At 47.1% G+C, this 20,736-nt stretch overlaps 2 protein-coding genes and 1 long non-coding RNA gene across 5 annotated transcripts in view; 2 read left to right on the top strand and 1 right to left on the bottom strand.

Annotated features, from left to right (window-relative positions):
- LOC118947681 overlaps window positions 1–212 on the top strand; it is a 653-nt gene extending 441 nt beyond the window's left edge. Inside the window, exon 2 of the long non-coding RNA XR_005041881.1 lies at window positions 51–212. This is a non-coding gene — a long non-coding RNA (uncharacterized LOC118947681). The remainder of the gene's footprint in view (window positions 1–50) is intronic.
- Window positions 1–15,907, top strand: part of LOC110510905 (heat shock 70 kDa protein 14) — a 24,105-nt gene extending 8,198 nt beyond the window's left edge. Inside the window, exons 8-13 of the mRNA XM_036972641.1 lie at window positions 1,007–1,162; window positions 1,487–1,589; window positions 14,362–14,574; window positions 14,654–14,815; window positions 14,936–15,003; window positions 15,746–15,907. Coding sequence (XP_036828536.1) covers window positions 1,007–1,162; window positions 1,487–1,589; window positions 14,362–14,574; window positions 14,654–14,815; window positions 14,936–15,003; window positions 15,746–15,824 — 781 coding nt within the window. The 3' untranslated portion in view covers window positions 15,825–15,907. The remainder of the gene's footprint in view (window positions 1–1,006; window positions 1,163–1,486; window positions 1,590–14,361; window positions 14,575–14,653; window positions 14,816–14,935; window positions 15,004–15,745) is intronic.
- The window catches only part of LOC110510957 (protein artemis), a 27,643-nt gene continuing 21,924 nt past the window's right edge, over window positions 15,018–20,736 (bottom strand). For 2 of the 3 annotated variants that reach the window (XM_036972639.1, XM_036972640.1), the window contains exons 13-14: window positions 17,375–17,469; window positions 15,897–17,277 (exon numbers count right to left, since the gene is read on the bottom strand). In XM_036972639.1, coding sequence (XP_036828534.1) covers window positions 16,574–17,277; window positions 17,375–17,469 — 799 coding nt within the window. In that variant the 3' untranslated portion in view covers window positions 15,897–16,573. Of the gene's footprint in view, window positions 15,436–15,495; window positions 17,278–17,374; window positions 17,470–20,736 lie in introns of those variants that run through there. The other variant, XM_036972638.1, reaches the window with a different exon arrangement.

Here is a 20,736-nt window from a genome sequence, read left to right as displayed (position 1 = left end):
AAACACTTCCATAGAATGTAGGGATGACGTCCATAGAATGTAGGGATGAGGTCCGCGTGCCTCCCAGCTGAAACACTTCCATAGAATGTAGGGATGACGTCCGCGTGCCTCCCAGCTGAAACACTTCCATAGAATGTAGGGATGACGTCCGCGTGCCTCCCAGCTGAAACACTTCCATAGAATGTAGGGATGAGGTCCGCGTGCCTCCCAGCTGAAACACTTCCATAGAATGTAGGGATGACGTCCGCGTGCCTCCCAGCTGAAACACTTCCATAGAATGTAGGGATGAGGTTCGCGTGCCTCCCAGCTGAAACACTTCCATAGGGTTATTATATTATGACCACATTTGGTGACGTTTTGGACTTCGGTGAGGGTTTTCTAGAGGTGAGCTAAAGAGTCCTTCGTCGGTGATTGGTCAATAGTAGGGGTTCTTCATTAAAGTCTTTGTTGTCATTCAACGACAGATGACTTGTTTTCATTGATAAAAACGACACAAAACTATTAGTTAGATGTCAAATTGCGTATATTGGCCTATATTGCCTATATTGGCGTCTCCATTTTTCAAGTGAAGTTCAGTATGCTAGCACACTCGTTTGGTTCGCTATTTGGCCAGCTGAACTGAAGCATGCTGACGCCCGGCCTGTCGGCTCCCCCCTCCGCCCGGCCTGTCGGCTCCCCCCTCCGCCCGGCCTGTCGGCTCCCCCCTCCACCCGGCCTGTCGGCTCCCCCCTCCACCCGGCCTGTCGGCTCCCCCCTCCACCCGGCCTGTCGGCTCCCCCCTCCACCCGGCCTGTCGGCTCCCCCTTACACCCGGCCTGTCGGCTCCCCCTTACACCCGGCCTGTCGGCCTCCCTCCACCCGGCCGGTCAGCTTCCCCCCTCCGCCACAGTCTTGTAGTGGATGCAAGCTTCAACTGGAAGCCAGCGGGGTGACATGGGAGAACGTATTCCCCTACATCTGATCCCCTGGTTTTTAAAGGTGTCTCTGTCTGTCTGCCTGTCTGTAGGTCGTTTAAACAGGATGTTAGTAGTAACGCGCGGGCCATGTTGAAGCTGATGAACGGAGCAGACATGGCCAAACATTCTCTCTCCACGCTGGGTTCTGCTAATTGCTTCGTTGACTCGCTACACGACGGCATGGACTTCGACTGCAACATCTCCAGGTGACTACACTACCCACAAACCCCTGCTCTCTTACCCACCACAATGTGTATTTTTATTTATTTATTTAACTAGCCAAGTCGGTTAAGAACAAATTCTTATTTACAATGACTGCCTAACCCGAATAACTCTGGGCCAATTATGCGCCGCCTTATGGGACTTCGGATCACGGCCGGTTGTGAGACAGCCCTGAATGGAACCCGGGTCTGTAATGACGCCTCTAGTACTGCGATGCAGGGCCTTAGACCGCTGCGCAATCCCTCACAATCCCCCTCTTCATACAATGCCACAGGAAAGTCACGCTGTGTGTTTTCTTTTTTTCTCAGGGCCCGTTTTGAGCTGCTGTGTTCTTCCCTGTTCAACAAGAGTGTCCAACCAATCAGAAGCCTGCTGGAGACGACTGGGCTCTCTACTAGCGACATCAACAAGGTAACCCTGACCTACCTAACATGGGTTTGGAAGTTGCCATGTCACAGTGCTCTGTAAATACTGGACACATGTTTTTTTATAAATACTAAAAAGTATGTATTTTTTTGGGGGGGGGGGGGGGGGGTGTGTGACGTGCCAACTTATTTGACTTGATCCCTAGCTAGTTTGGCTTTCTCCGACAAAAAAAATAATTATATCACCTGACTCCTGTTCTCTCTAAACCTGAGAGGTCACCTTCTGACTAGATTACTGCAATGCTCTTCTTGGTGGGCTCCCCTCAAAAAGCATCCACAGGCTGCAGCTTGTGCACAACAGCGTTGCCAGGGTCCTTACAGGAACCCAGAAATGAATCAATGAAATGTATTTATAAAGCCCTTCTTACATCAGCTGATGTCACAGTGCTGTACAGAAACCCAGCCTAAAACCCCAAACACCAAGCAATGCAGGTGTAGAAGCACGGTGGCTAGGGAAAACTCCCTGGAAAGGCCAGAACCGAGGAAGAAACTTAGAGAGGAACCAGGCTATTAGGGGTGGCCAGTCCTCTTCTGGCTGTGCCGGGTAGAGATTATAACAGAACATGGCCAAGATGTTCAGCATGGTCAAATAATAATAATCACAGTGGTTGTAGAGGGTGCAACAAGTCAGCACCTCAGGAGTAAATGTCAGTTGGCTTTTCATAGCCGATCATTAAGAGTATCTCTACCACTCCTGCTGTCTCTAGAGAGTTGAAAACAGCAGGTCTGGGACAGGTTGCACGTCCGATGAACAGGTCAGGGTTCCATAGCCGCAGGCAGAACAGTTGCAACTGGAGAGGCAGCACGGCCAGGTGGACTGGGGACAGCAAGGAGTCATCATGCCAGGTAGTCCTGAGGCATTATCCTAGGGCTCAGGTCCCCTGAGAGAGAGAAGGAAAGAGAGAAGGCAGACCATTCCATAAAAATGGAGCTCAAAAGGAGAAAGCCCTGCCTCCAACTGTTTGCTAAGCAATTCTAGGGACAATTAGGAGACCTGCGTCTTGTGACCGTAGCGTACGTGTAGGTATGTACGGCAGGACCAGATCGGAAAGATGGGTAGAAGGAAGCCCATGTAATGCTTTGTCGGTTAGCAGTAAAACCTTGAAATCAGCCCTTGCTTTGACAGGAAGCCAGGGTAGGAAGGCTAGCACTGGAGTAATATGATCCAATTTTTTGGTTCTAGTCAGGATTCTAGCAGCCGTGTTTAGCACTAACTGAAGTTTATTTAGTGCTTTATCCGGGTTGCCGGAAAGTAGAGCATTGCAGTAGTCTAACCTAGAAGTGACAAAAGCATGGATACATTTTTCTGCGTCGTTTTTGGACAAAGTTTCTGATTTTTGCAATGTTACGTAGATGGAAAAAAGCTGTCCTTGAAATGGTCTTGATATGTTCGTCAAAAGAGAGATCAGGGTCCAGAGTAACGCTGAGGTCCTTCAGTTTTATTTGAGACGACTGAACAACCATCAAGATTAATTGTCAGATCCAACAGAAGATCTCTTTGGTTCTTGGGACTGAGAACAAGCATCTCTGTTTTGTCCGAGTTTAAAAGTAGAACATTTGCAGCCATCCACTTCCTTATGTCTGAAACACAGGCTTCCAAGAGGGCAATTTTGGGGCTTCACCATGTTTCATCGAAATGTACAGTTGTATGTCATCCGCATAGCAGTGAAAGGTAACATTAGGTTTCCGAATGACATCACCAAGAGGTAAAATATATAATGAAAACAATAGTGGTCCTAAAACAAAGCCTTGAGGAACACCGAAATTTACAGTTGATTTGTCAGAGGACAAACCACCCACAGACAAACGGATATATGTCAGACAGATAAGATTTAAACCAGGCCAGAACTTGTCCGTGTAAACCAATTTGGGTTTCCAATCTCTCCAAGAATGCGGTGATCGATGGTATCAAAAGCAGCACTAAGGTCTAGGAGCACGAGGACAAATGCAGAGTCTCAGTCTGACGCCATTAAAAGGTCATTTACCACCTTCACAAGTGCAGTCTCAGTGCTATGATGGGGTCTGAAACCAGACTGAAGCGTTTTGTATACATTGTTTGTCTTCAGGAGGGCAGTGAATTGCTTCGACAGCTTTTTCAATTTGTTTTTGAGAGGAATAGGAGATTCGATATAGGCCGATAGTTTAAAAAAAATATTTTCTGGGTCAAGGTTTGGCTTTATTACTGCCACTTTTAGTGAGTTTGGTACACATCCGGTGGATAGAGAGACGTTTATTATGTTCAACATAGGAGGGCCGAGCACAGGAAGCAGCTCTTTCAGTAGTTTAGTTGGAATAGGGTCCAGTATGCAGCTTGACGGTTTAGAGGCCATGATTATTTTCATCATTGTGTCGAGATATACTATTAAAAAACGTGAGTGTCTCTCTTGATCCTAGGTCCTGGCAGAGTTGGGCAGACTCAGGACAACTGAGCTTTGGAGGAATACGCAGATTTGTGTCTGTAATTTGCTCTCTAATGATCATGATATTTTCCTAAAAGAAGTTGATGAATTTATCACTGCTGAAGTGAAAGCCATCCTCACTTGGGGAATGTATGCAGCTTGAAGGTTTAGAGGCCATGATTATTTTCATCATTGTGTCAAGAGATATAGTACTAAAACACTTGAGTGTCACACAAATTGGAAAAATAGGATGATTGAGCAGCAGTGAGGGCTCTTCGATACTGCACGGTACTGTCTTTCCAAGCTAGTCGGAAGACTTCCAGTTTGGTGTGGCGCCATTTCCGTTCCAATTTTCTGGAAGCTTGCTTCAGAGCTCGGGTATTTTCTGTATACCAGGGAGCTAGTTTCTTATGACAAATGTTTTTAGGGGTGCAACTGCGTCTAGGGTATTGCGCAAGGTTAAATTGAGTTCCTCAGTTAGGTGGTTAACTGATTTTTGTCCTCTGACGTCCTTGGGTAGGCAGAGGGAGTCTGTAAGGGCATCGAGGAATCTGTGTTGTCTGAGAATTTATAGCACGACTTTTGATGCTCCTTGGTTGGGGTCTGAGCAGATTATTTGTTGCGATTGCAAACGTAATAAAATGGTGGTCCGATAGTCCAGGATTATGAGGAAAAACATTAAGATCCACAACATTTATTCCACGGGACAAAACTAGGTCCAGAGACATGTTGGACAAAACCCACTGAGTCGATGATGGCTCCGAAAGCCTTTTGTAGTGGGTCTGTGGACTTTTCCATGTGAATATTTAAATCACCAAAAATTAGAATATTATCTGCTATGACTACAAGGTCCGATAGGAATTCAGTGAACTCAGTGAGGAATGCTGTATATGGCCCAGGAGGCCTGTAAACAGTAGCTATATAAAGTGATTGAGTAGGCTGCATAGATTTCATGACTAGAAGCTCAAAAGACGAAAACATATTTTTTTGGTAAATTGAAATTTGCTATCGTAAATGTTAGAAACACCTCTGCCTTTGCGGGATGCACGGGGGATATGGTCACTAGTGTAACCAGGAGGTGAGGCCTCATTTAACACAGTAAATGAATCAGGCTTAAGCCATGTTTCAGGCAGGCCAATCACATCAAGATTATGATCAGTGATTAGTTCATTGACTATAACTGCCTTGGAAGTGAGGGATCTAACATTAAGTAGCCCTATTTTGAGATGTAAAGGTATCACGATCTCTTTCAATAATGGCAGGAATGGAGGTCGTCTTTATTCTAGTGAGATTGCTGAGGCGAACACCGCCATGTTTAGTTTTGCCCAACCTAGGTCGAGGCACAGGCACTGTCTCAATGGGGATAGCTGAGCTAACTACACTGACTGTGCTAGTGGCAGACTCCACTAAGCTGGCAGGCTGGCTCTCATTGTGGAGCTAGGGGAGTTAGAGCCCTGTCTATGCACCACCCTCAACCGCAAGGCTCTCCAGAGGGTAGTGCAGTCTGCACAATGCAAGTACTCATTTACAACTGCGACCTGGCCAAGATAAAGCAAAGCAGGAGACTCCTTTCTCCCTCACAAACTTTCAGCACCAGCTGTCAGAGCAGCTCACAGATCACTGCACCTGTACATAGCCCATCCAACTACCTCATCCCCATACTGTATTTATTTATTTATTCATTTATCTTGCACCTCAGTATCTCTACTTGCACATTCATCTTCTGCACATCTATCACTCCAGTGTTTAATTGCTAAATTGTAATTACTTTGCCACTATGGCCTATTTAAATAAAGGTGTAATTTAATAAAATAAACAAACTGAAATGGTCCACCCACACAGACTGTCTGGTGAAGAAGGCGCAGCAGCACCTCTTCAACCTCAGGAGGCTGAAGAAATGTGGCTTGTCACCCAAAACCATGACAAACTTTTACAGATGCACAATTGAGAGCATCATGTTGGGTTGTATCACAGCCTGGTACAGCAACTGCACCACCCTCAACTGCAAGGCTCTCCAGAGGGTTGTGAGGTCTGCACAACTCATCACCGGGGGCAAACTACCTGCCCTCCAGGACACCTACAGCACCCGATGTCACAGGAAGTCCATAAAGATCATCAAGGACATTAACCACCCGAGCCACTGCCTGTTCACCCCGCTATCATCCAGAAGGCAAGGTCAGTACAGGTGCATCAAAGCTGGGACCGAGAGACTGAAAAACAGCTTCTATCTCAAGGCCATCAGACTGCTAAACAGCCACCACTAACTCAGAGGCTGCTGCCTACATTGATGCCCAATCACTGGCCACTTTAATAAATGGATCACTGGTCACATTAAACATTGCCACTCTAAATAATGGCACTTTAATAATGTCTACATATCTTACATTACTCATGACATTTACATACAGTTGAAGTCGGAAGTTTACATACACATTAGCCAAATACATTTAAACTCAGTTTTTCACAAGTCTTGACCAAGTAAAAATTCCTTATCTTAGGCGAGTGAAGATCACTTTATTTTAAGTGAATGTGAAATGTCAAAATAATTGTAGAGAATTATGGGTCAGAAGTTTACATTCACTCAATTAGTATTCGGTAGCATTGCCTTTAAATTGTTTAATTTGAGTCAAACGTTTCTGGTAGCCTTCCACAAGCATCCCACAATAAGTTGGGTGAATTTTGGCCCATTCCTCCAGACAGAGCTGGTGTAACAGAGTCAGGTTTGCAGGTCTCCTTGCTTGCACACACTTTTTCAGTTCAGTCCACAAATGTTCTATAGGATTGAGGTCAGAGCTTTGTGATGGCCACTCCAATACCTTGAATTTGTTGTCGTCCACTGGCTCCAGGTCAACGATAAGTAAATAAGGCAGGGCTTTACCTAGCAAATACTTTATCTCAGCTCACTGGTCACCATAGCAGCACGCGCTCCAGCAGGTATATTTCACTGGTCACCCCCAAAGCCAATTCCTCCTTTGGCCGCCTTTCCTTCCAGTTCTATGCTGCCAATGACTGGATCGAATTGCAAAAATCACTAAAGCTGGAGTCTCCCCCCCTCAAACTTTAAGCTTCAGCTGTCTTAGCAGCTTACCGATGGCTGTGTACAGTGAATCTGTAAATGGCACAGCCGACTACCTCATCTCCATATGATTACTTACTGGGGTGCAAAAGAGCAAGGGGGTATCTCTACTTGCACATCTATCACTCCACTATTAATGCTAAATTGTAATTATTTTCACCTCGAGGGCCTATTTATTGCCTTTCCTCCTTACTACATTTGCACACACTGTATCTAGATGTTTCTATTGTTATTGACTGTATGTTTGTTTATTCCATGTGTTCCTCTGTTGTAGCACTGCTTTGTTTTATCTTGGCCAGGTCGCAGAACTTGTTCTCAACTGGCCTACCTGGTTAAATAAAGGTGAAATAAATACAAATAAGAACTTGTTCTTAACTGACTTGCCTAGTTAAATAAAATAAATAACCCTGACATGTGGATTGAGAAATCAAATGGAACCCTGTTTACAACTTTGTACAGAAAAGAAACAGACAGAAATACGATATTACAGGGGGACATCCTGAGCCATTAAAAAGAGGACTTCCAAGAGGCCAGTTTTTCAGACTGTGTCGTATATGCCACTCCACAGAGGACTATCTAGAAAAAGCAGCGGAGATGGACAATAGGTTTCTAAGAAGAGGCTGTTCTCCACAATGTGTGGATGAAGCTCTTAATGTGGCATTGTGGAAAACAGATGAACTGCTACCAAAAATATCCACTAGAGGTAAAGAACACTCTGGAATGTTCACCACAGACTCTGAACTATCAAAGTGGGAGATGCTGTCAAGAAACACTGGCATGTTTTATCATGTGTCGTGTTCAATGAAGGCCTCCAGTAGCCTGCCTATATGTTGTGTTCAATGAAGGCCTCCAGTAGCCTGCCTATATGTCGTGTTCAATGAAGGCCTCCAGTAGCCTGCCTATATGACGTGTTCAATGAAGGCCTCCAGTAGCCTGCCTATATGTTGTGTTCAATGAAGGCCTCCAGTAGCCTGCCTATATGTCATGTTCAATGAAGGCCTCCAGTAGCCTGCCTATATGTTGTGTTCAATGAAGGCCTCCAGTAGCCTGCCTATATGACGTGTTCAACGAAGGCCTCCAGTAGCCTGCCTATATGTCGTGTTCAATGAAGGCCTCCAGTAGCCTGCCTATATGTTGTGTTCAATGATGGCCTCCAGTAGCCTATATGTTGTGTTCAATGAAGGCCTCCAGTAGCCTATATGTGGTGTTCAATGAAGGCCTCTAGTAGCCTATATGTGGTGTTCAATGAAGGCCTCTAGTAGCCTATATGTGGTGTTCAATGAAGGCCTCCAGTAGCCTATATGTTGTGTTCAATGAAGGCCTCCAGTAGCCTATATGTGGTGTTCAATTAAGCCCTAGTAGCCTATATGTGGTGTTCAATGAAGGCCTCTAGTAGCCTATATGTGGTGTTCAATGAAGGCCTCCAGTAGCCTATATGTTGTGTTCAATGAAGGCCTCTAGTAGCCTATATGTTGTATTCAATGAAGGCCTCTAGTAGCCTATATGTTGTGTTCAATGACGGCCTCTAGTAGCCTATATGTTGTGTTCAATGACGGCCTCTAGTAGCCTATATGTTGTGTTCAATGACGGCCTCTAGTAGCCTATATGTCGTGTTCAATGAAGGCCTCTAGTAGCCTATATGTTGTGTTCAATGAAGGCCTACATTGCATGAGACTTAACGTTTTTAACAACATGAAGGGCTTGACATGATTATTTTTTTTAACTTGGTCTGGGACACCGCGGGTCTGTAACTTGCACTGTGTTGTGTGATGCAAGAAACCAATAATATTAATATTTTATTTTCTAATTATTACCATACAGAGAATTCGATAATGTAGGCTACCCCTCTGCCTATTGGCTTATTTACACATTCAAGCCTGTCTCAAAACACCGCCCCTTTTTAATGAGATCTTTACCTTGACTGTCTTTTCAGACACTGTCCAGGTCTAATACGCAGTACAGTGAACATTACTATATATAAATAATGCAACAATTTGACTGAGTTACAGTTCATATAAGGAAATAAGTCCACTGATTTCAGTGGTAGAAAAAGTAAAGATACCTTTTTAATAGAAAATGACAAGTAAAATACCAGGGTAAAAGTCTAAAAGTATTTGGTTTAAAATATACTTAAGTATCAAGTGTAAATTATTTCAAATTCCTTATATTAAGGAGACGGCATGTTTATTTTTTTTATTGATGGCTAGCCAGGGGCACGCTCCATCACTCAGACATCATTACAGATAGATAGCCAGGGACACGCTCCATCACTCAGACATCATTACAGATATATAGCCAGGGACACGCTCCATCACTCAGACATCATTACAGATATATAGCCAGGGACACGCTCCATCACTCAGACATCATTACAGATAGATAGCCAGGGACACGCTCCATCACTCAGACATCATTACAGATAGATAGCCAGGGACACGCTCCATCACTCAGACATCATTACAGATATATAGCCAGGGACACGCTCCATCACTCAGACATCATTACAGATAGATAGCCAGGGACACGCTCCATCACTCAGACATCATTACAGATAGATAGCCAGGGACACGCTCCATCACTCAGACATCATTACAGATAGATAGCCAGGGACACGCTCCATCACTCAGACATCATTACAAATAGATAGCCAGGGACACGCTCCATCACTCAGACATCATTACAGATAGATAGCCAGGGACACGCTCCATCACTCAGACATCATTACAGATAGCCAGGGACACGCTCCATCACTCAGACATCATTACAAATAGATAGCCAGGGACACGCTCCATCACTCAGACATCATTACAAATAGATAGCCAGGGACACGCTCCAACAGTCAGACATCATTACAGATAGATAGCCAGGGACACGCTCCATCACTCAGACATCATTACAGATAGATAGCCAGGGACACGCTCCATCACTCAGACATCATTACAGATAGATAGCCAGGGACACGCTCCAACACTCAGACATCATTACAAATAGATAGCCAGGGACACGCTCCAACACTCAGACATCATTACAAATAGATAGCCAGGGACACGCTCCAACACTCAGACATCATTACAGATAGATAGCCAGGGACACGCTCCAACACTCAGACGTCATTACAGATAGATAGCCAGGGACACGCTCCAACACTCAGACATCATTACAGATAGATAGCCAGGGACACGCTCCAACACTCAGACATCATTACAAATAGATAGCCAGGGACACGCTCCATCACTCAGACATCATTACAGATAGATAGCCAGGGACACGCTCCATCACTCAGACATCATTACAGATAGATAGCCAGGGACACGCTCCATCACTCAGACATCATTACAGATAGCCAGGGACACGCTCCATCACTCAGACATCATTACAGATAGATAGCCAGGGGCACGCTCCATCACTCAGACATCATTACAGATAGATAGCCAGGGACACGCTCCATCACTCAGACATCATTACAGATAGCCAGGGACACGCTCCATCACTCAGACATCATTACAGATAGATAGCCAGGGACACGCTCCATCACTCAGACATCATTACAGATAGATAGCCAGGGACACGCTCCATCACTCAGACATCATTACAGATAGATAGCCAGGGACACGCTCCATCACTCAGACATCATTACAGATAGATAGCCAGGGACACGCTCCATCACTCAGACATCATTACAGATAGATAGCCAGGGACACGCTCCATCACTCAGACATCATTACAGATAGATAGCCAGGGACACGCTCCATCACTCAGACATCATTACAGATAGATAGCCAGGGACACGCTCCATCACTCAGACATCATTACAGATAGATAGCCAGGGACACGCTCCATCACTCAGACATCATTACAGATAGATAGCCAGGGACACGCTCCATCACTCAGACATCATTACAGATAGATAGCCAGGGACACGCTCCATCACTCAGACATCATTACAGATAGATAGCCAGGGACACGCTCCATCACTCAGACATCATTACAAATAGATAGCCAGGGACACGCTCCAACACTCAGACATCATTACAAATAGATAGCCAGGGACACGCTCCATCACTCAGACATCATTACAGATAGATAGCCAGGGACACGCTCCATCACTCAGACATCATTACAGATAGATAGCCAGGGACACGCTCCAACACTCAGACATCATTACAAATAGATAGCCAGGGACACGCTCCAACACTCAGACATCATTACAAATAGATAGCCAGGGACACGCTCCAACACTCAGACATCATTACAAATAGATAGCCAGGGACACGCTCCAACACTCAGACATCATTACAGATAGATAGCCAGGGACACGCTCCAACACTCAGACGTCATTACAGATAGATAGCCAGGGACACGCTCCAACACTCAGACGTCATTACAGATAGATAGCCAGGGACACGCTCCAACACTCAGACATCATTACAGATAGATAGCCAGGGACACGCTCCATCACTCAGACATCATTACAGATAGATAGCCAGGGACACGCTCCATCACTCAGACATCATTACAGATAGATAGCCAGGGACACGCTCCATCACTCAGACATCATTACAGATAGATAGCCAGGGACACGCTCCATCACTCAGACATCATTACAGATAGATAGCCAGGGGCACGCTCCATCACTCAGACATCATTACAGATAGATAGCCAGGGACACGCTCCATCACTCAGACATCATTACAGATAGCCAGGGACACGCTCCATCACTCAGACATCATTACAGATAGATAGCCAGGGACACGCTCCATCACTCAGACATCATTACAGATAGATAGCCAGGGACACGCTCCATCACTCAGACATCATTACAGATAGATAGCCAGGGACACGCTCCATCACTCAGACATCATTACAGATAGATAGCCAGGGACACGCTCCATCACTCAGACATCATTACAGATAGATAGCCAGGGACACGCTCCATCACTCAGACATCATTACAGATAGATAGCCAGGGACACGCTCCATCACTCAGACATCATTACAGATAGATAGCCAGGGACACGCTCCATCACTCAGACATCATTACAGATAGATAGCCAGGGACACGCTCCATCACTCAGACATCATTACAGATAGATAGCCAGGGACACGCTCCATCACTCAGACATCATTACAGATAGATAGCCAGGGACACGCTCCATCACTCAGACATCATTACAGATAGATAGCCAGGGACACGCTCCATCACTCAGACATCATTACAGATAGATAGCCAGGGACACGCTCCATCACTCAGACATCATTACAGATAGATAGCCAGGGACACGCTCCATCACTCAGACATCATTACAGATAGATAGCCAGGGGCACGCTCCATCACTCAGACATCATTACAGATAGATAGCCAGGGACACGCTCCATCACTCAGACATCATTACAGATAGCCAGGGACACGCTCCATCACTCAGACATCATTACAGATAGATAGCCAGGGACACGCTCCATCACTCAGACATCGTTACAGATAGATAGCCAGGGACACGCTCCATCACTCAGACATCGTTACAGATAGATAGCCAGGGACACGCTCCATCACTCAGACATCATTACAGATAGATAGCCAGGGACACGCTCCATCACTCAGACATCATTACAGATAGATAGCCAGGGACACGCTCCATCACTCAGACATCATTACAGATAGATAGCCAGGGACACGCTCCATCACTCAGACATCATTACAGATAGATAGCCAGGGACACGCTCCATCACTCAGACATCATTACAGATAGATAGCCAGGGACACGCTCCATCACTCAGACATCATTACAGATAGATAGCCAGGGACACGCTCCATCACTCAGACATCATTACAGATAGATAGCCAGGGACACGCTCCATCACTCAGACATCATTACAGATAGATAGCCAGGGACACGCTCCATCACTCAGACATCATTACAGATAGATAGCCAGGGACACGCTCCATCACTCAGACATCATTACAGATAGATAGCCAGGGACACGCTCCATCACTCAGACATCATTACAAATAGATAGCCAGGGACACGCTCCATCACTCAGACATCATTACAAATAGATAGCCAGGGACACGCTCCAACACTCAGACATCATTACAAATAGATAGCCAGGGACACGCTCCATCACTCAGACATCATTACAGATAGATAGCCAGGGACACGCTCCATCACTCAGACATCATTACAGATAGATAGCCAGGGACACGCTCCAACACTCAGACATCATTACAAATAGATAGCCAGGGACACGCTCCAACACTCAGACATCTTTACAAATAGATAGCCAGGGACACGCTCCAACACTCAGACATCATTACAGATAGATAGCCAGGGACACGCTCCATCACTCAGACAACATTACAAATAGATAGCCAGGGACACGCTCCAACACTCAGACATCATTACAAATAGATAGCCAGGGACACGCTCCAACACTCAGACATCATTACAGATAGCCAGGGACACGCTCCAACACTCAGACATCATTACAGATATATAGCTAGGGGAACGCTCCAACACTCAGACATCTTTACAGATAGATAGCCAGGGACACGCTCCATCACTCAGACATCATTACAGATAGATAGCCAGGGACACGCTCCAACACTCAGACATCATTACAGATAGATAGCCAGGGACACGCTCCAACACTCAGACATCATTACAAATAGATAGCCAGGGACACGCTCCAACACTCAGACATCATTACAGATAGATAGCCAGGGACACGCTCCAACACTCAGACATCTTTACAGATATATAGCTAGGGGAACGCTCCAACACATAGCCTAGGGCATGGAGTAGGGATGCAGTAGGGAAGACCATATTCTCATATGCCCTCCCAGGCCCACCCTGCATAGAACTCCCCCCTCTCCATTTTAACTGTGTTCCAGGTGGTTCTCTGCGGGGGGTTTAACACTGTGTTCCAGGTGGTTCTCTGCGGGGGGTTTAACACTGTTCCAGGTGGGTCTCTGCGGGGGGTTTAACACTGTTCCAGGTGGGTCTCTGCGGGGGTTTAACACTGTATGTTCCAGGTGGTTCTCTGCGGGGGGTTTAACACTGTATGTTCCAGGTGGGTCTCTGCGGGGGTTTAACACTGTATGTTCCAGGTGGTTCTCTGCGGGGGGTTTAACACTGTTCCAGGTGGTTCTCTGCGGGGGGTTTAACACTGTTCCAGGTGGTTCTCTGCGGGGGGTTTAACACTGTATGTTCCAGGTGGTTCTCTGCGGGGGGTTTAACACTGTTCCAGGTGGTTCTCTGCGGGGGGTTTAACACTGTATGTTCCAGGTGGTTCTCTGCGGGGGCTCTGCGAGGATTCCTCGGCTGCAGCAGATGATCAAAGATCTGTTCGCTGACGTGGAGCTGCTCAGCTCCGCCCCTCCTGATGAGGTCATAGCGGTCGGCGCAGCGATGGAAGCGGGCCTTCTAGTCGGGCGGGAGATTGGCTCCTCCCCAGAGTCTGTTACCGTGGAAGCCTGTGTCTCAGACATTCTGCTCAAGGTACACAGACACACACACACACACACAGATCAGTGACTAATAGAGTAGCTTCTGATTGGCTAATCTGTGTGATTGACAGGAGGTGGATGAAACAGGGGCTGAAGTGTTCTCTGTGCTCCTCCCCTCGGGCACGCCCCTTCCTGCTCGGCGACATCACATCCTGTCTGGTCCTGGCCGCCTGGCATCCCTCTGTCTGGAGCTTTACCAGAAAACCACAGAGGAGCCAGAGAGACTGGCCAAGGTACGTAAACACACACGCAACCCCTCCACCAGAGAACCACCGAGACTGGCCAAGGTACGTAAACACACACACACACACAACCCCTCCACCAGAGAACCAACAGATCTCTCTTATCTGCAGATTGTTCTGAGAGACCTGGAGACCAAAGAGGACAACCATGACATTGATGCCGTGGTGACCATGAAGAGGTAACACCCAGCAGCAGCTGTGGACTGGACCTTGTATTTGGACCGTTGTGTGTGTGTGTGTGTGTGTGTTTCAGCTGTGGACTGGACCTTGTATTTGGACCGTTGTGTGTGTGTCAGCTGTGGACTGGACCTTGTATTTGGACCGGTGTGTGTGTGTGTAACCCGTGTTTGTTTCAGCTGTGGACTGGACCTTGTATTTGGACCGTTGTGTGTGTGTTTCAGCTGTGGACTGGACCTTGTATTTGGACCGGTGTGTGTGTGTGTGTAACCCGTGTTTGTTTCAGCTGTGGACTGGACCTTGTATTTGGACCGGTGTGTGTGTGTTTCAGCTGTGGACTGGACCTTGTATTTGGACCGTTGTGTGTGTGTTTCAGCTGTGGACTGGACCTTGTATTTGGACCGTTGTGTGTGTGTTTCAGCTGTGGACTGGACCTTGTATTTGGACCGTTGTGTGTGTGTGTAACCCGTGTTTGTTTCAGCTGTGGACTGGACCTTGTATTTGGACCGTTGTGTGTGTGTTTCAGCTGTGGACTGGACCTTGTATTTGGACCGTTGTGTGTGTGTGTGTGTTTCAGCTGTGGACTGGACCTTGTATTTGGACCGCTGTGTGTGTGTGTGTTTCAGCTGTGGACTGGACCTTGTATTTGGACCGTTGTGTGTGTGTGTGTAACCCGTGTTTGCTTCAGCTGTGGACTGGACCTTGTATTTGGACCGCTGTGTGTGTAACCTGTGTGTGTTTCAGGGATGGGTCTCTCCATGTGAGCTGTGTGGAGCAGAACAGTGGGAAGACTGAAGCCATCAGTATATCAGCAGCCTCCTGATTTCACCACGAGCTCCAAGTTAATGTCACTATACTTGTTGTTGAAGTTCCTTTTAAAGTTTAAATAAAGACATTATGGTTTAACTCAGTTCCTTTATTCTCTACAGTTCAGAACTGCGTTAGCCTGGCAGGAGCAGACTCCAGTTGAGAGACCATGTTACTGTGTTCCCTACTGAACATTTCACAGGGTGGTCGAGGAGTAGCTGTGGTTTCTCTTGGCCCTGATAGGCCAGGTGTGCATCAGGCACATGTGTATATAGGGCATGACTATGGCGTCTCTATAACAAAGTAGGGCATGGGTATGGTCTGTGTAGATAATGCTATGGCCCCACACATTAAATCGTATATATGCATTAATCAATTGTCTGTCTTTGTCCAACTTCAAGTCAATTATTTTCGGGTGAGGAAGACATTGTCAAGAACCCACAATCATCCATTGAAAAACCATGAACTCTATAACAGAGATGGACTCCTCTTACATATAACCTGGACATTGAGGGCTTCCACCATTTTAAAGTGGTCACCTGGATGGAATGATCAGAGTTAAGGTTCGGACATTACTAAGCTACTGTATATCATGGCCACAAAGTTCCGGTCTGCTTAAGGTGATTGCTCTCCCATAGGCACCAATGCATTAGCAGCTGGGTTTGGTCTGTTCAGCTCATTGACAGTATATGAATCAGAAGAAACTAGTGGGTGGAATGTCTCGCTTCCTCTTCCCTCTGTCTATATACAAAGAGGTAGATGGGGTCAGAGGGACTGACTTCCTGTCCTGGTGATCACTTCCTCTCCAGCGGCCAGTCTCCTGTACAGATCGCTGAGGTCGTCTGGTCCAGGTGTGTGTGAATCCGGTGTAGACGGGATGTCAAAGTCCGATGACACCTGAGACTCCGTTGGCTCTGATTGGTGAGTGTGGCTGCCACTCTCCTCCCCCCCAGCATCCAGATTGGTCAATGCATCTCCCTGACACCGGTCTTCTGATTGGATGAGCATGCTTTCAGCCTGACTCAGGCCTCGCCCAGCTGAGAGAGGAATTGACGGCGAGGGGAGTTTGGCGGAGTCATCAACAAACAGCTCTGGGGTCTGGGAGCCTGTGAGTGTGGAGTGAGAGGGGCTTGTGTGCGAGCAGGAGTGTGGTTGGCTGGTCTGGCTTTCCGTCAGTATCTCCGTGGTGAAAAACTCCTCCCAGCGAGGAGGGGTGCCAGAATTAGACACAGACCCCTCGTCTCTCTCCCCACCTCTCTCTTCTTCCTCCAGGTCTCTCTCCTCCTCATCATCATCATTAGATTCGGTACAGTCCATGTAGTCTCCTGTGATGAGAGGTATGTGTGTTAGGGGTAGAGGTTCGTCGGGGCGGTTAGGGAGCGTTGTGGGTGTGGCCTCCTGCATCATCACCCTCTTCCTGACAGGGGCCAGGTCCGCCCCCTCAAACAGCCAATCGGCACAGTCCACATCTGGTATAAACAACAGAGGCAATCACAAAGCAGTAAAATAATGTAGAAAGGATGATTGGAAGGGATAGCTGGCTGTGGTCAGGAGAGAGAGTCTCACCGTGGGTGTGCTGCTCTGGTCTGGTGCGTTTCAGTGTTCCCAGAGGTCTGTAGATCACAGCTGAAGAGGACACGTCCCTACACATAGACTTCAACCTGGAGACATACGGTTACACATTCACACACATACGGTAACAAATGCAGTGCATTTGGAAAGTATTCAGACCCCTTCCTTGTTCCACATATTGTTAGGTTACAGTCTTATTCTACAATGGAGGAAAACAATTATTCAATCCATCTACACAGAAAGCTGATTCACATCAGGGTCAGACCTGATTAGTATTCAGACCCTTTGCTCTGAGACTCAATTGAGCTCAGGTGCATCCTGTTTCCATTCATCATCGATGTTTCTACAACTTGGAGTCCACCTGTGGTAAATGATTTGGAAAGGCTCGCACTTGACAGGTAGAGCAAAACCCAAGCCACGAGGTTGAAGGAATCCTCCGTAGAGCTCCGAGACAGGATTGTGTCGAGGCACAGATCTGGGGAAAGGTACCAAAAAATATCTGCAGTATTGAAGGTCCAAGAACACAGTGGTCTCCATCATTCTTCAATGGAAGAAGTTTGGAACCACCAAGACACTTCCTAGAGCTGGCCGCCCAGTCAGGGAGGTGACCAAGAACCCGATGGTCCCTCTGACAGAGCTCCAGAGTTCCTCTGTGGAGATGGGTTAACCTTCCAGAAGGACAACCATCTCTGCAGCACTCCACCAATCAGGCCTTTATGGTAGAGTGGCCAGACGGAAGCCACTCCTCTGTTAAAGGCACGACAGCACGCTTGAAGTTTGCCAAAAGGCAGCTAAAGGATTCTCAGACCATGAGAAACAAGATTGAACTCTTTGGCCTGAATGCCAAGTGTCACGTCTGGAGAAAACCAGGCGCCGCTCATCACCTGGACAATACCATCCCTACGGTGAAGCATGGTGGTGGCAGCATCATGCTATGGGGATGTTTTTCAGCGGCAGGGACTGGGAGACTAGTCAGGATCTAGGGAGAGATGAACGGAGCAAAGTACAGATAGATCCTTAGGACATCAGACTGGGGCGAAGGTTCACCTTCCAACAAGACAACGGCCCTAAGCACACAGCCAAGCCAATGCAGGACTGGCTTTGGGACAAGTCTCTGAATGTCCTTGAGTGGCCCAGCCAGAGCCCGGACTTGAACCTGATCGAACAGCTCTGGAAAGACCTGAAAATAGCTGCGCAGCGACGTTCCCCATCCAACCCGACAGAGCTTGAGAGGATCTGCAGAGAAGAATGGGAGAAACACCACAAATACAGGTGTGCCAAACTTGTAGCATCATACCCAAGAAGACTTTAGGCTGTAATCTGACAGAGGTGCTTCAAAGTATTGAGTAAAGGGTCTGAATATTTATGTAAATGTCATATTTTTTAAATATTTGATACATTTGCAAAAATGTCTTAACCTGTTTTTGCTTTGTTATTATGGGGGTATGAGGAAATAAGGCTGTGGAAAAGGTGAAGGGGTCTGAATACTTTCCCAATGCACTGTGCACACACAAACAGGCCTAATTCTCCACAGTCCTGTCATGGATTCAACAGCATTGGGTCTAAGGGTTAAGACATCCGCATGCTTCCCAGCCAAAACAGTACGGTAGAGTTCATACACATACACCGAACAAAAATATTAACACAACATGTAAAGTGTTGGTCCCATGTTTCAGGAGTTGAAATAAAATATCCCAGAAAAGTTCCAAATGCATCAAAAAAAGCATATTTCTCTAAAATGTTGTGAATAGATTTGTTTACATTCCTGTTAGAGTATTTCTCATTTGCCAAGATAATCCATCCACCTGACAGGTGTGGCATATCAAGAAGCTGATTTAAACAGAATTATCATTACACAGGTGCACCTCGTGCTGGGGACAATAAAAGGCCATTCTAAAATGTGCCGTTTTGTCACACAACACAGAGCTCTCATGTTGAGGGAGCATGCAATTGGCATGCTGACTGCAGGAATATCCACCAGAGCTGTTGCCAGATCATTTGTTAACTTCTCTACCATAAGCCGCCTCCAACGTCATTTTAGAGAACTTGGCAGTACGTCCAACCAGCCTCACAACCGCAGACCACGTGTAACCACACCAGCCAAGGACCTCCACATCTGACTTCTTCACCTGCGGGACCATCTGAGACCAGCCACCCGGACAGCTGATGAAACAGTAGAATTTCTGCACAAACTATAAGAAACCGCCTTGGGGAAGCTCATCTGCGTGCTCGTCGTCCTCAGCAGGGTCTTGACCTGACTGCAGTTCGGCACGCTGGAGAAATGTGCTTTCACGGAGGAATCGTGATTTCAACTGTACCTGGCAGATAGCTTTTATAGTGTTGTGTGGGCAAGTGGTTTGCTGATGTTAACGTTGTGAACATAACCCCACTGTCACTATGGGGCGCTATGATATGGGCAGGCATAAACTACAGACAACGAACACAATTACGTTTTATCAATGACAATGAGTGCACAGATCCTGAGGCCCATTGTCGTGCCATTCATCCACCGTCATCAGCTCATGTTTCAGCATGATAATGCACGGTCCCATGTAGCAAGGATCTGTACACAATTACTGGAAGCTGAAAATGTCCCAGTTCTTCCATGGCCTGCATCCTCACCAGACATGTCACCCCATTGAGCATGTCTGGGATCAACGTGTACGACAGCGTGTTCCAGTTCCTGCCCAATATCCAGCAACTTAGCGCAGCCATTGAAGAGGAGTGGGACAACATTCCACAATCAACAGCCTGATCAACTCTGAAGGAGATGTGTCGCGCTGCTTGAGGCAAATGGTGGTCACTGCCTGGTTCTCTGACCCACGCCAGATACTGACTGGTTCTCTGACCCACGCCAGATACTGCCTGGTTCTCTGACCCACGCCAGATACTGCCTGGTTCTCTGACCCACGCCAGATACTGCCTGGTTCTCTGACCCACGCCAGATACTGCCTGGTTCTCTGACCCACGCCAGATACCGCCTGGTTCTCTGACCCACGGCAGATACCGCCTGGTTCTCTGACCCACGCCAGATACTGCCTGGTTCTCTGACCCACGCCAGATACCGCCTGGTTCTCTGACCCACGCCAGATACTGCCTGGTTCTCTGACCCACGCCAGATACTGCCTGGTTCTCTGACCCACGCCAGATACTGCCTGGTTCTCTGACCCACGCCAGATACTGCCTGGTTCTCTGACCCACGCCAGATACTGCCTGGTTCTCTGACCCACGCCAGATACTGCCTGGTTCTCTGACCCACGCCAGATACTGACTGGCTCTCTGACCCACGCCAGATACTGCCTGGTTCTCTGACCCACGCCAGATACTGCCTGGTTCTCTGACCCACGCCAGATACT

The sequence above is a fragment of the Oncorhynchus mykiss genome, unplaced genomic scaffold (genome assembly GCF_013265735.2).
Source record: "Oncorhynchus mykiss isolate Arlee unplaced genomic scaffold, USDA_OmykA_1.1 un_scaffold_188, whole genome shotgun sequence".
NCBI lineage: Eukaryota > Metazoa > Chordata > Actinopteri > Salmoniformes > Salmonidae > Oncorhynchus > Oncorhynchus mykiss.
Note: the sequence above shows the minus strand (reverse complement) of the source record. Positions and strands in the feature narration are given on the sequence as shown.